We start from the raw sequence: 13,153 nt of genomic DNA, 5'->3' as shown, positions 1-13,153 counted from the left end.
GCACCAGCATAAGACAATGTGTCTCACGTGTAATCCCAGCATCATGACAACAGACACCAAACACTGTTGTTTTGTGGCAGAGTTTACATTTTAATTAGAATAATACATAATGACAAATCTTTCCCGACCTTCCCTGTCTCTGAATCCATAAATATGTACACAATTAATTCTACCCTCAAGCTAACAGCCAGTCAGATTTATCCAATAGTGTCCTTCCACGGCCTCACTTTGGCTCCAGCCTGTTTGTCTTTAGCTGATGCTGCAGCAATGGGAGGCGTCTGCTGCAGAGGATTGTGGGTAAAAGTCTGCCTCAGTGGACCTGCAAAGAAAAATTTTTAAAATTTAGTGAAATACATGTACTTCATCATCTATTGTGAACAAATAAATAGTTTGAACACATATGGAAGTGTTACTAGCCGCCTGGTAGCACAATAACAACCATGGTAACAGCTCCATCTGAGCTTTAGGGATGTTCAGATACTTTTTATTTATTAAGAACACTTCTTTAATGTCTGGTGTCTATACTAAAGACACAAAAACTGTTGATCTGATGTACAGATGTGGCAAAATATGAAAGGAAAAGGTTTTAAACAGTGAAAATGTACATTACAGGAACATTAAAGTCTTACTGTCGTCATTTATTAATTCACATTCAGAAGATATTCTGTTTACTACAATAGGTTACTCTAAAATTATACCAGAACAGCTACCACTGATGACTGCTTCAGCACAAGCCTGAAGGTTGAGAAAAAAAAACCTTAAATGCAATAAAAATACATGAATAAGATACTCACTGGGTCGAGGCGCTGCAAATTCAGTAACATTCAGGAATCCGACTTGATAAAATCTACATTTCCTTCTTCAAATATTCATACCACAATCCTTTATCACTTCACTGATTTTGTAAGCATTTTTTCTGGGGGATTTACTCCCTTGTTCAGTGTGAGTATTGTATTTTCAAAAGAGAACAAATTCAGGGAAATAGATGATTTTCAACAGTATTTTCTCATTCATTATCTCACATCAACACTTTTTGCTGATGTTTTTGTGATTTTCACTTGTTTGCAGTAAGTCATGGTGGCCACAAGGGGGTGCTCCTCTCCTCCATTTGGACATGTAGTCGTTACAACACGTTACAGTTTTGTATTTTTGTGGTATATTGCAGCTCATGACTCTTTTAAAGTCAGTTGTCAGTAGCTTCTGAATGGTTTGACACCTTTACATGCAGCTCTGAGTTCGCGCCACAAAACTACAAACTCAACAGGTAGTTTTGAAAACTTTGTGTGTCATTCCACTACTTTTTCATTATTATAGGTTATGGTATTGATGTGCACTTCTTGTAGAAGCTGGGAATTTAATAACTATTGAGACAAATTCATATGGCAGCATATTTTTTTCCACCTTTAGATATTCCATTTCTTTCCCTTATTTATTTTCATTTAGAAGTCATTTCTTTGTAGCATGTAGCTGAAATAAAGACGAATAAAATTGTCAGTGTGCTGCTAATACAGTGATGGGACTGACCTTTAGCAGCGAGGTCCAGATGATTTTTTATCCTTCTTTCCCTCTCTTCCAGCTGCTGGGCCAGCTGAGCGTTCTTCCAGCCTAAAGACCCAAACAGGTACAACACAGACAGGAAAAAATCATCAGTTGCAATTTTTTTATACTGTTTTTTTTGTGTTGTTGTTGAGTGAATCAAACAATAACGACATCTATGGTTTAATACTATCACTCCACAGTGGTAAATTATGGATCTGAAACACCAACCCTTTTTCATGCTTTCGATTAATCCGTCATTCTTGGGCATGGCCGAGTCCGGGTGCTTGATCCTCTCAGGGATCTTGAACTTTTCCCTGACTAGAGGGTGTCTGAGCAGCGCCACTTGACCCAGGGAGAAGCAGTTCGAGGTCAACCAGTAGGTAAACACCGCCTGCAGTTTGTTACAAGGAGAACACAGAGGTTTGAGTTATGTTCTGGGATGATGTGAGGTTAAACAAGTCGAACAAAAACAACAACGGATGAAGTAAATAACAGGCTGACCGTGGGGAAGTTGATCGTGAGAGGGAGGATGATTAAGGGCATAATCCTGAAAACAGTCTTCATGGCACGCAGATTGGGGTTGTCAATACCAGACTCTGCTCCCAGCTGAAAGAACAGAAGACACATGTGGTGATTACTAAGAAAAGCACTGACATACAGATCAGCTGGATCAATATTAGTTTATGTTTACTGTCGTGAGGTAAACGCTGCCTCACCTCCAGGATGAAGAACATGGTTCCGGTGACGGCGATGGGTAGAATATAGAAAGGATCTGCTGCCGTCAGGTCTGTAAACCAGAGCACACCTCCTGTCTGTAGGCTGGGCACCGGCAGGTAGGCCATCTTCCTCAGTGCGATGAAGAAGGAGATGAAGACTGGTGCCTGTGGGATATTCACAGAAAGTTGTCGTGATCATAAACAGACACAAAGACAAAGCAGGCAGAAAATAGGGAAAAACACATCAAGTCCTAAAATGCCATTCCTCAAAAGCTTTAATTGAGTTTTAAATTATTATTGAGCATATCATTACAGGTGGCTCAGTAGATCCTTCTATCACCGGCTGCTGTGGAGGAAAAATCTACCAGTGTGTCTTTCAGCCTTTTTTGTATTTTACATATTGACATTGTTTAAATGATTTTATGTCATTTAGGTTTTACCTCACAAAAGAACAACATAGAGCATCATAAGCATGGATTTAAATCCTTGTGGAAGTAATTAAAGCCACACTGTGTTTTCAGCATGACCAGAAAACAGATGTGTCATCTTTAGGAACACTCCTAAATGCAACAGCTAGGGCTTATATAATTGTGAAATTTTCATTGGTGAATAACTGTCATACAAACTATGATTATTAACAATGTAAAGGTGTTTTTCTGTTCCTTCTATGCCTCTATTTGTTTTAGATTTCACGTCTACCTTTTTTTTGCTGCAAATCCAACAAACTGTGTCCTCCAAGTTACTGAAGTCTCTGTTGTTTTTTTCATTTGGGTTGAAACAAAAAATACGCAGGGTTCACTTCATGTTTAGCTCTACAACTAAATCCACAATGCTAACGTCAATAGTTGCAATTCAAATAATCAGAAGTTAAGCACCTTGATTTAAAAAGAATGAGGAGGGGGTAAAACGGACCTGCACCATAGGAACCAGGAACCCACGCAGAGGATTCACATCATTCTTCTTCTGGAACAGGTTCAGGTCAGAGTAGGCTCTAGCAACTGCAACAGACAAACAAAAGCTCATTATAGTTTAAACAGCTAAAGTGCGACTGAAAAAAGAAACCCAATAAAAAAAGAGAGATGAATATTTACATTCATATTTGTTTCCACTCTGCTTGGCCTCATTCATTTTGTTGGTTAGTTTGGTAATCTCAGGCAGCACATTGTTGAGCTTGGCCGCCTCTCTCTGGCCCTTCACTATGACTGGAAACACAGCCAAACGAGCCAGCACCGTTCCTATAGAAAGTGATGAGCAAAGCCAAAAGAGAGACAGAAGAGGGTGAGAAAAGACAGGAAATTTAACATTGCTGGTTCTCGTGAATGAAACTGAAGGAAAATATGACCTTCAGAGATCTACCCAACCTCCCTAGACTGCCTAAAAGTTAAATGACATGTACTGATTTTAGCTGGTCTCAGCTTACCGACAACAATGGCTCCCCACCAGGGGAGACCAAGATCCATATGCATGAACTCTAACAAGTTCTGGATGAGTCCCACTGGTGTATGAGCACCCAGTCCCAGCTCTGTTAACCTCGGCTCTGTGGCCACAGCCTGCAGGACTTCCACGGCAGTCGGTGCAGCATCAGCCACCTGCTCAAGGACTGGCTGTGTTAAAACAGGGGTGGGGTCAGCAGACACAAGTGTGGGGGAGGAATCCAGGACTGGGGGAACAGCAGAGCTTTCTACTGGTGCTGCCACAGAAACTGTCTCAACGGGGATCTGAAAATGTCAACACCAAAAACATCACATGATTTATGTGGAAATGTAACGCAGGCTCTCTGGTAGATGGTTTAATTTCAGATGCTGTCTCACCCACCTGTTCCATGATGGGTTGTGTGATAGTGGGGATGGGGTCAGCAGGTAGAGAAGACTCCAGGATTGGAGCTTCTACCACTGGAGCTGCCATGGCTCCATCCTCTGGAGGGATCTGTAAATGTTTTGGAAAATATTCTGTGAACTGCAGTCAGCTAACTTCAGTACCTAAAAATATAAAACAATACTAAAAAAACATTTAAATTATGACCTAAAAATCCCACTTAACCTTTGAATTCCAACAGGTCATAATGTAGCTGTATATGATGACAGGATATAATTTACATCCATTAGATTTTTTCATGCTGCTCAAACCAAAGTAGTAATGTCAGTAGGTCTAATAGTCCATTGTGACCACTGTTTGAAATCAGTGTTGGAGACTATTTAACATTTGAGAAAAAAGTAGCCCCTTTACGTATAAACAGTTTCTAATCAGATAGAAAATTGCATATAAGTTGGTGGAAGATTTCATCCTTCTTGGCCTTTCCTAACACCATTTAGAGAGGAAACCAGAGCTCAACAGGAGGAGAAAGATGTCAGAGCTGCTGGGCATTAACCTGAGCTGTTGTTGTTTTATCATACATTATTCTGTAAAATACAGGATACACAAAGTCTGACAGCACTCCAGAATCTGAAATATAAATGTCTTGTTGTATGTGGCTTGTTTATCTTCACCAATGTGGATCGACTGTCAGTTATTTCATCAAAGGCACAACACACAATACTAAAAAGCTGGTAGTAAAAATATTTTGCTTCCATTCCATCCAATGTGTGACAAGCCAGCAACTTAAACAGTAAAAAAATTATGAAAATATATAACCTTTGTTTCGACTCACCTGTGAGCTGTTGTGTCTGGCTGCCACAGCGTTCACCCAGAGGAATTTTCCTTGGTGTCTGCGGCCCAGCAGAGTCTTTGTGGTAGAAGTGCGGCACTCAAACACGGTATGTAGATGAGACCTCTGGAGCAACTGCTGCTTGGACAACAGGAGGACAGAGTTTTAGCCAAATCCACAATTTAAATAAGAATTTTTTACACAATAAAGTAATAATCAACAGAAAAATGATCAATGGATGTGCTGGTATTAAGCATTTAAGCCATCTACTAAGAAAGAAGTAGTATGTATTTACTGTTTCTGAAATGTGAGGACTTTCTGCATTTCGATGCTACATATCAATTAAAATTGAAATCTTTGGGTCAGACAAAAGAGCAAAGAGCTCTGGAAGATTAGAATTGCATTTTCCCCCATGACTCTAATAAACAAAATGAGCTGAATAAAAATAAACATCGGTGGCAGCCCTAAACCTCTTATCTGTCAACAAGTTCAGCTAAACTGGGTCCTCTATCACGTAGTCAGATTCAGAGGTCTGCTCCACAACAATGCAGTACATTTATTTTCCTTGGTAAACTGTATTTAAGAAAATAATATTTTCTCCCAGCTTGCCTGACAATACTGACTACTTACTTAGGCAACTGCTAACAACAAACACTGCTGGAACATTATCTAATATAACTTTGGAGTTAAATTAACTTAGTTGCACTTCTGAGTACCACAAAAAATAATATCATTAAACTCTACTTTCAATATTAATACAAACTATCAAATTGTACAAAGTGTTGCTCTTCAATATTAATTATTTTTGACAATATTGCATAAACTACAATATTTACAGATAAAATACAGCAACAACAAAACAAATCAACATAAAAGAAGTATTCCTGATATCAACTGATAACTGAAACATTTTATTTTTATATTTTGTCAGCTGTACAGCCCACTCCAAATACTGCTTTTCAAACACGCTTATGATGAGTGTCTGAACATTTAGGGATTAAATGTAATTATCTCTGCAACAGAAATCTACCATATTATAATAAAAATCTAGACACAAACAAGAAACAGACGTGCAGCAGGTTCAAGTTTAACCTCAGATATAGTGACCTCTGGTGGCAGCGGGTGATTCTTACGAGTTATTTAACTCTAGTTTAATCCTCAAGTTCAAAGCTAAACTCATATGCGAGAAACAGAATCGGTATTTTTACTGCAGGATGAATAATGTAATAGCTGTTGACGGCTGCTATCAGAGTCTTGCTAACATGTGGAGCCACACAGATATAGCATTAGCTCCACTTAAATACATTCAAACATCTCCTCGTGGTCTTAAGCACGTCTTTAAATGCTTCTAGCTAAACTGTCCCTGCTGTTTTGGCTTAAAAACCACGTGAATTAAAAATTATTTGAAGGCCCTGTCCCTCCAGCAGAGGCTGTCAAAGTCACACAAGACATGCACTCAGCTACGCAGTGAGGTTGCTAGCCGGCTAGCGAGTTAGCCGCAGACAGCCGCTGTTTATGTGTTTGTTCCAGAAGCAGGCACAAAATACAACAACGGAAACTGTAAAGAACACCTACGTGGCTCCAAACGTCTGGAAGAGGACGGCTGCCCCGGCTCGGTTTTCCAGTCTGTCTTAGGAAACATCTTGCTAAGCAACCCGGAGTCACCCCACTCCTGATGGCAGCCATATTGGCAGGAAACGTAACTCGCTACGGAAAGCGTGAGGAGACATAATTCTTGTGTTTTTGCAACGAGCTTCGCTGAAGTTAGATGTGTATGTTTGGTTGTGCTTACTGGAGTGAGGAACTCCTTCTTGTGTCATTTTGTTTACGTATAATACAGTTCTTATTGTCACAATGCCTTGAAGTTGTTTATATCATAGCATTTTAATGCAACACTATGCTGAAATGTAGTTAAGATCTACAAATTGTTTAGCTTTAACATATATTAAACGAAAATGTTTTAATATATTTTACTAACATCGATATTGCAGTTATTATCATGTACACAGCCTGTTTACACTCCAGTTGCACATCCTGCATTTGAGTGTCAAGTTCAACAACTATGCTGAAGTGTTTGCAAAAAATACACATAGAATGCTACTCATTCACATCTTCAAACAAACACACAATAAAACAATGTTGTGGTTTGTTTTTTAATCTTTAATTTGATTTAATGACATAAAATGGAATTAAATCAGAATGGTTTATATAAAAAAACTCAAGAAATCTTCAGATGTTCCCAGTGTTTACTTCCCAGAGAGCAGATTATCCCAATATGTACACTTAAATATTAGTTCCACACTGCACTAGCAAAATGCAAATATATAATAAAAAAATAAATTTTATAGGTTCAGGGTATCCGTAACGGGTCAAACATTGTTGTATCATAAATCACAATATCAAATATTACATTTTTTTAACAGTTAAATCAACAGTCAATTAAAAAATTAACAAATCTGGTGATGAAACATTGGTTTTGTAAGGATTTGTTTAACTTCCAGACACATTTAGACTCCTCAATCCCTCTTACATTACACTTTGATCTTGAATTGTGTATGCTGCTAAACTCCACAAAAACATAATTTCATAAGTGTCAAAAATGTAAACTTGAAAAGTGCAAAGTACAAAAAAGTCACAGATTAGACTATATGACTCCTTGATGTTTCTGTCTAAAATAACATGTCCACTGTTTGCTTCTTGTCTTTTTGTTTATTTGCATGATGATGATGATGACGATATGGATGGAGATGGTAATGATGATGACGGGGATGGGGATAGAGATGGGGATAGAGATGGCAATAATGATGATGATGATGCCTCAGCCTCTCTGTCAACCTCCGTTGACCTTCCTCACCATCTGGACCACTGCCCCGGCCTTGACTCCATATTCGGACAGAGGAGCAGAATCTTTATCCAGAGGCCTGGCTTCACAGACCAGCTTTATGACATCCACGTTCTTTCCTAAATACACAGCAGAGGAAAGAGGGAGATCAGCCCTGTAATATATATATATATATATATATATATATTTCATTGATATGAAAAAGGCCGTTAAATGACAACAAATTGGCATATGTAAAAATACAGGTTTTTGATATGGATTTTGTAATTTTTTACATTATATATATATATATATATATACACGTGTATATATATATGTATTGCAATTTCAATACAGTAACAAGGCAATTTAAGGCAAAACACTGTAAAAGAACAAATTACCATTTGTAAAAATACAGATTTTGGACATGGATGTTTAAAGTGTGGGCTGATAGGGAAAATATTCTTTCATTTCTGTTCTGAAAAACATACAAAACTGATTTTCTTACATAAAACAGAAAGCATCTGTATCCTGTAGTTCATATTTTTTCTTTGTGTGTGTGTGTGTGTGTGTGTGTTTACCTGATAATTTAGGAAACTCCTTCACTGCTACAGTCTTCAGCTGGCGTACAGTCACACTTGGTAAGGGCTTCTTGGTTTTGTGCAGGAGGTTGATGGTCCTCATCTCCCCTGTGCATGAGCTGACAACGATCTGGTCGGTTTTACACATTTTCTTTGCTTTGTTTGTGTCAGAGGCGACGCTGCAATCCTTCTCTAGAGTCCTTTCACATTCAACTCTATTTATAACCCAGATCAGAGAGGGGGCAGTCCTTTTACAGTACATAATACTTTATATCATTATGACACCATCCATTTGTTTGGAGGCTGTATTTTTTGTAAATATCATAAAAATATAACAGTTATGAAATCCAAAGTGAAAGCATTTTTATGTTACTTATTAATTCTTCTTTAGAATCACTTTTTTGACTGCATTCCTTTCTGTTTGTCAAAAAAAGTCTGATAACATTTGGACCCAGAAGAGTTTGTCCGGTCAGAAGAAAAGCTGAATTTTGCATAAATCATGTTGTTATGAATGTTGTGCTTTTATACTTTACATTTTTATACTGTGATATACTTTTCAGATTGTTATCTTCTATGTTTTTGTACTGTGAGTCACAACATTTGCACTAAATTAGTCAAAATCCAACAATATACTGAGGTTATTTTTTATGAACTTTCGGTCACAACTCCAAATTTTGCAATTTAGTCTAAATATGAAGTGACATATCAACAAACATTTATTACCAACATCATCGTTCTTAGTATTTGTATTTAAAATGATAGGAATACTTTCAGACAATTGGCTAAGTCGCAAAAAGAAAGCATAATTAAAAAAGAAAAATCCCCCAGAACACCAGTCATTTGCAGTGGAAAGTTCCCAGCTTGTTCGCAGACAATGAAAAGAAATCACGTGTATGATGGCACCACAACACGCATTCATTGTCAATAGTTTTATCAGGTCACCAAACAAAATGAAAGCGGTGGCACGCCCATACGCCAAACCATGCGCATTAGGTTGTTCACCTGAACTGTGAAACGTCTCTCAGCATTTTTTCAGGATTTAGTAGACTCTCACATCGCTTACCATTAAAAACTGTGTCTGTCTTAGTGTTGTTTCTCATGTTAAGGCATTGTGCCGCATGTTTCGTCTGATGCGCTGCTGGAGTGTCGCCTTTCCTTTACGCGCCGAGGACAGCTCTCCGAACACGCTGGTCACTCAGATTTCCTGCACAGGTTAGAAAAAAACACAGCCTGATTCAATCACACAGCATCACTGATTCACATGTTAAATATATCTGATTCATCAGAAGTTAATACATCTGAAGGTGATCCGTCTGAAAGGTGACTTTCTTGCTCTTTCAGTGTCTGGTGGTTGCAGTGTTTAACTAAACGTCCACCGTGTAGCTGCTGGGATCCCCAACATCCCCCTCCTCACAATATTTCGCTCCTCGAAGTGAAACCGAAAATAAATGTGTTCCTCCTCGCCTCCTGCTGTTGTTTTTGTGCAGGAGACAAGCATGCTGTAGGGTGAAATGGGCTCCGTAATGACAACCCAAGCAGCTAAACAGGAGAAGTGTTACGACCCTGGAGACAAAACGCTTAAATTTGTGGATGGAGAAGACGTCTTGGATTGTAAGTAGACTTCAGTCAATCTGTTTTAAGTTTCCCATATGAGTAGTAAGATATCATTGCTTTTTGTTTGTGTGACCTCTTTTTTATTCTTCTGCTCAGTTCTGTATGAAGGCTTCAAGTCTCCCAGAGCTCAGATGTCCTGTGGTCATGCTGTGACCCCCACATCTCTCACCAACTGGTGTCTCAGGCAGCTGAATCAGGTAGGCTGCGAGTCATAAATGCTATCAACTTCATTTCTAAATGATAGAATACCTCTTCACCAGTACACTTTGTAACACTCAGAACTGGTAAAATAATGACGGCTGCGTTCCACTTCACTGCAATAGAATTCAGATCCTTTGAAGACGCCCTCTAGAGACAGTCAAGTTTTTTCAGATCTTGTTAACATGTTCATATAGTGTCTTTTATAAGCTGCAAGTCACATCATGAGACAAACATTTAATCAACACTATGACTGAACCTTCCCACCATAACACTGCAGCATACCAACAACAGTTTCAAAACCAAACATTCAGACTTCCTGGGTTTCATATGGAACAAACCTCAGGGACCAATCATATCGACTCTTAGCATGGAACTTTTTTCCCATTCTTCTTCTCCAGAATACGTGTCAGGTTCTAACATGTGAATGAATTTCTCCAAAATCTAAACTTGTCATTGTGTTGTTTAAAGTAGTTTTACAGTGTTTGAGCAGCATCGTATGTGAGCTGGAGTGCTGAGCTGCAGCGAGAGGGGAGGAGTGGATGAAAATACAGGAAGTCAGTTGATTGATTTTTAAAGGAAATAATGATGTAGAGTTACATCAAAGTCATTTCAATACCTGAAATATAGTGTTCCTAGTTTTAATGACTTCAATAGTAAAACGTTGACTTTGTCCAACACTACAGTTTCCAGCTAGATGATCTAAAGTTGTTCTAAATTTTTCATGAATGATGCTAACGTTGCTGGACAATGGTAGTCCTAGAGATTCGAAGAAAAAAAAACCTAAATCATAGTGCTTTGCGGCTTTTTTCAGACTGTACACTTTTGTATATTTCTTTCCAGGGTGACAGCAGATTTGTGTGTGGTCAGTTTGGTTGTGGCGCTGAGTGGCCTTATGTGGAGGTTTGTAAAATGGCTCTCCTGACCCCTGAAGAAAAGAAATACTTTGAAAAAACGTTGGCCTTGAATGCTGCCAGGGAGAACATTCTTATCAAAGCAGTAAGTGTACCATTGAAAATATAACATTCAGCAGCTGTTCTTGTGAAGTTGTTACTGAATATTAGAATTTAAAGAAAGACCTTCACTGTTTTCTCTTTTCTTTCATTATTTGTAGTGTCCTGGATGTAAATCCTCTGTGATGAGAACGAATAAATCCAACCTGAATGTCTGCTGCAAACTGTGCACCTCAAACAAAGGACGGACCTTTGAATTCTGCTGGCAGTGTCTGAAGGAATGGAAAGGTCCAAAACCGCGATCAGACCGCTGTGGAAACAATGGCTGCTGCAACCAGCTACTGAAAACCCTGCAAACCTGTCCAAATGTCGTCTTTGAGACGATGCCGGGCATCACTGGGTGTCCGTCCATCCGGGCCTGTCCCACCTGTGGCTCACTGCTGGAGCACAGCAAAAAATACTGTAACTTTGTTGTCTGTCCTAGATGTCAAGCAAACTTCTGTTTCGTGTGCTTGCAGCAGCGTCATCACCGTTCAAGCTGTACTGTCGCCCCCAGACAGACCTCTATACCTGTGTGGCATCATGTGAACCACACCAGACCATTTTCCCTCCAGTAACAAGTGCACCTATTTTCCATGCAGAAACATCTGGCAAATATAGTCACATTTGTGTTTTGTTTGTGAGAAATGTGTTGCCAAATGTAATCATTATAACTGATGCGTTCCTGAATTATAGAGATGACAGTCAGTCAGAAGCAGGAGGTGGAACATGCATACATGTGCACTGCTGCATATCTATAATAAATATATATCAACCTGAATGTTGTATAATTAGTCATTTACTGTCATTATGTGCTGTCCATATATTTGTATAAATTTTATTTTTAAGCTTTGACTTGTTCAAATTTTCATGTCAATAAATAGCAACGCCAGATTCAGGGCCCACTCCACGGTGAAAACTGGCCTAAAAGGGCAGGCTGTGCTTTGGCATCCTCTAGTAGTTAAATACTGGGTTGCTATTATTTACAACAAAGATTGTTAGATGCAGCTATGTCTAAGTAATGCATACATGTTTTTATTTTTTCAATAATCCATGTAGTTTTTGAATTATGAACCATTAAAGTTGAAAAAGTCCTTCCCGCGCCTCCTCTTACAGTCTGGACGCAGGCTAATTTTTGCTCTGTTTTTCTTTTGTGTTCAAAAGAAAAATAGCATTTGCCCACTCAAGTCGGTTACGAAGACAAACTGGAGTCAGGTGGAGACCCCGATGAGGACGACGAGCATGCAGATGAGCTTCCCTGAGACGGTTTCTGACAGTTTGTGCAGAAATTCTTTGGTTATGCAAACCCATTGTTTCAGCAGCTGTCTGAGTGGCTGGTCTCAGACCATCTTGGAGGTGAACATGCTGGATGTGGAGGTCCTGGGCTGGTGTGGTTACACGTGGTCTGGAGTTGTGAGGCTGGTTGGATGTACTGCCAAATTCTCTGAAACGCCTTTGGAGACGGCTTATGGTAGAGAAATGAACATTCAATACATGAGCAACAGCTCTGGTTGACATTCCTGCTGTCAGCATGCCAGTTGCACTCTCCCTCAAATCTTGCCTCATTTGTGGCATTGTGCTGTGTGATAAAACTGCACCTTTCAGCCTTTTATTGTGGCAGTCTAAGGCACACCTGTGCACTAATCATGGTGTCTAATCAGCATCTTGATATGGCACACCTGTGAGGTGGGATGGATTATCTCAGCAAAGGAGAAGTGCTCACTGTCACAGATTTAGACAGATTTGTGAACAATATTTGAGAGAAATGGTGACATTGTGTATGTGGAAAAAGTTTTAGATCTTTGAGTTCATCTCATAAAAAATGGGAGCAAAACAAAAGTGTTGCGTTTATATTTCTTTTGAGTGTATTTTAAACCTTGTTCCGCTATTTACATGTAGCTCCCAGAATGAACTGCATAAAGGTGAAAATGAGCTAACTCTTTCCTAAATACAAGTTATGAGATGGAGGCCTTTCTGATAAGTGCAAAGTCTGACACAATAAGATTTATTTTGGAAAAAAAGATCCTAGCTCATCCGCAAAACAAGAA

The 13,153-nt window shown here is 39.0% G+C and overlaps 2 protein-coding genes across 2 annotated transcripts; one reads left to right on the top strand and one right to left on the bottom strand.

Moving 5' to 3' along the window:
* Positions 1 to 66: 66 nt before the first annotated feature.
* On the bottom strand, positions 67 to 6,618 carry oxa1l (OXA1L mitochondrial inner membrane protein). The gene is made up of 11 exons (XM_022220055.2): positions 6,475 to 6,618; positions 4,903 to 5,037; positions 4,071 to 4,181; positions 3,676 to 3,973; positions 3,347 to 3,490; positions 3,168 to 3,253; positions 2,256 to 2,420; positions 2,041 to 2,145; positions 1,768 to 1,930; positions 1,525 to 1,605; positions 67 to 319 (listed from the first exon to the last, which is right to left on the bottom strand). The coding sequence occupies exons 1-11, from the start codon at positions 6,583 to 6,585 to the stop codon at positions 198 to 200; spliced, it is 1,521 nt and encodes a 506-aa protein (XP_022075747.1). The 5' UTR covers positions 6,586 to 6,618; the 3' UTR covers positions 67 to 197.
* A 2,747-nt stretch (positions 6,619 to 9,365) lies between these two features.
* LOC127532436 (uncharacterized) lies at positions 9,366 to 12,199 on the top strand. Its single transcript, XM_051944100.1, has 5 exons — positions 9,366 to 9,513; positions 9,789 to 9,912; positions 10,012 to 10,112; positions 10,957 to 11,112; positions 11,228 to 12,199. Exons 2-5 carry the CDS (start codon positions 9,813 to 9,815, stop codon positions 11,681 to 11,683), a joined length of 813 nt encoding a protein of 270 aa, XP_051800060.1. The 5' UTR covers positions 9,366 to 9,513; positions 9,789 to 9,812; the 3' UTR covers positions 11,684 to 12,199.
* The last annotated feature ends 954 nt before the right edge of the window (positions 12,200 to 13,153 follow it).

Source organism: Acanthochromis polyacanthus, chromosome 23 (genome assembly GCF_021347895.1).
Source record: "Acanthochromis polyacanthus isolate Apoly-LR-REF ecotype Palm Island chromosome 23, KAUST_Apoly_ChrSc, whole genome shotgun sequence".
Classification (NCBI taxonomy): domain Eukaryota; kingdom Metazoa; phylum Chordata; class Actinopteri; family Pomacentridae; genus Acanthochromis; species Acanthochromis polyacanthus.
Note: the sequence above shows the minus strand (reverse complement) of the source record. Positions and strands in the feature narration are given on the sequence as shown.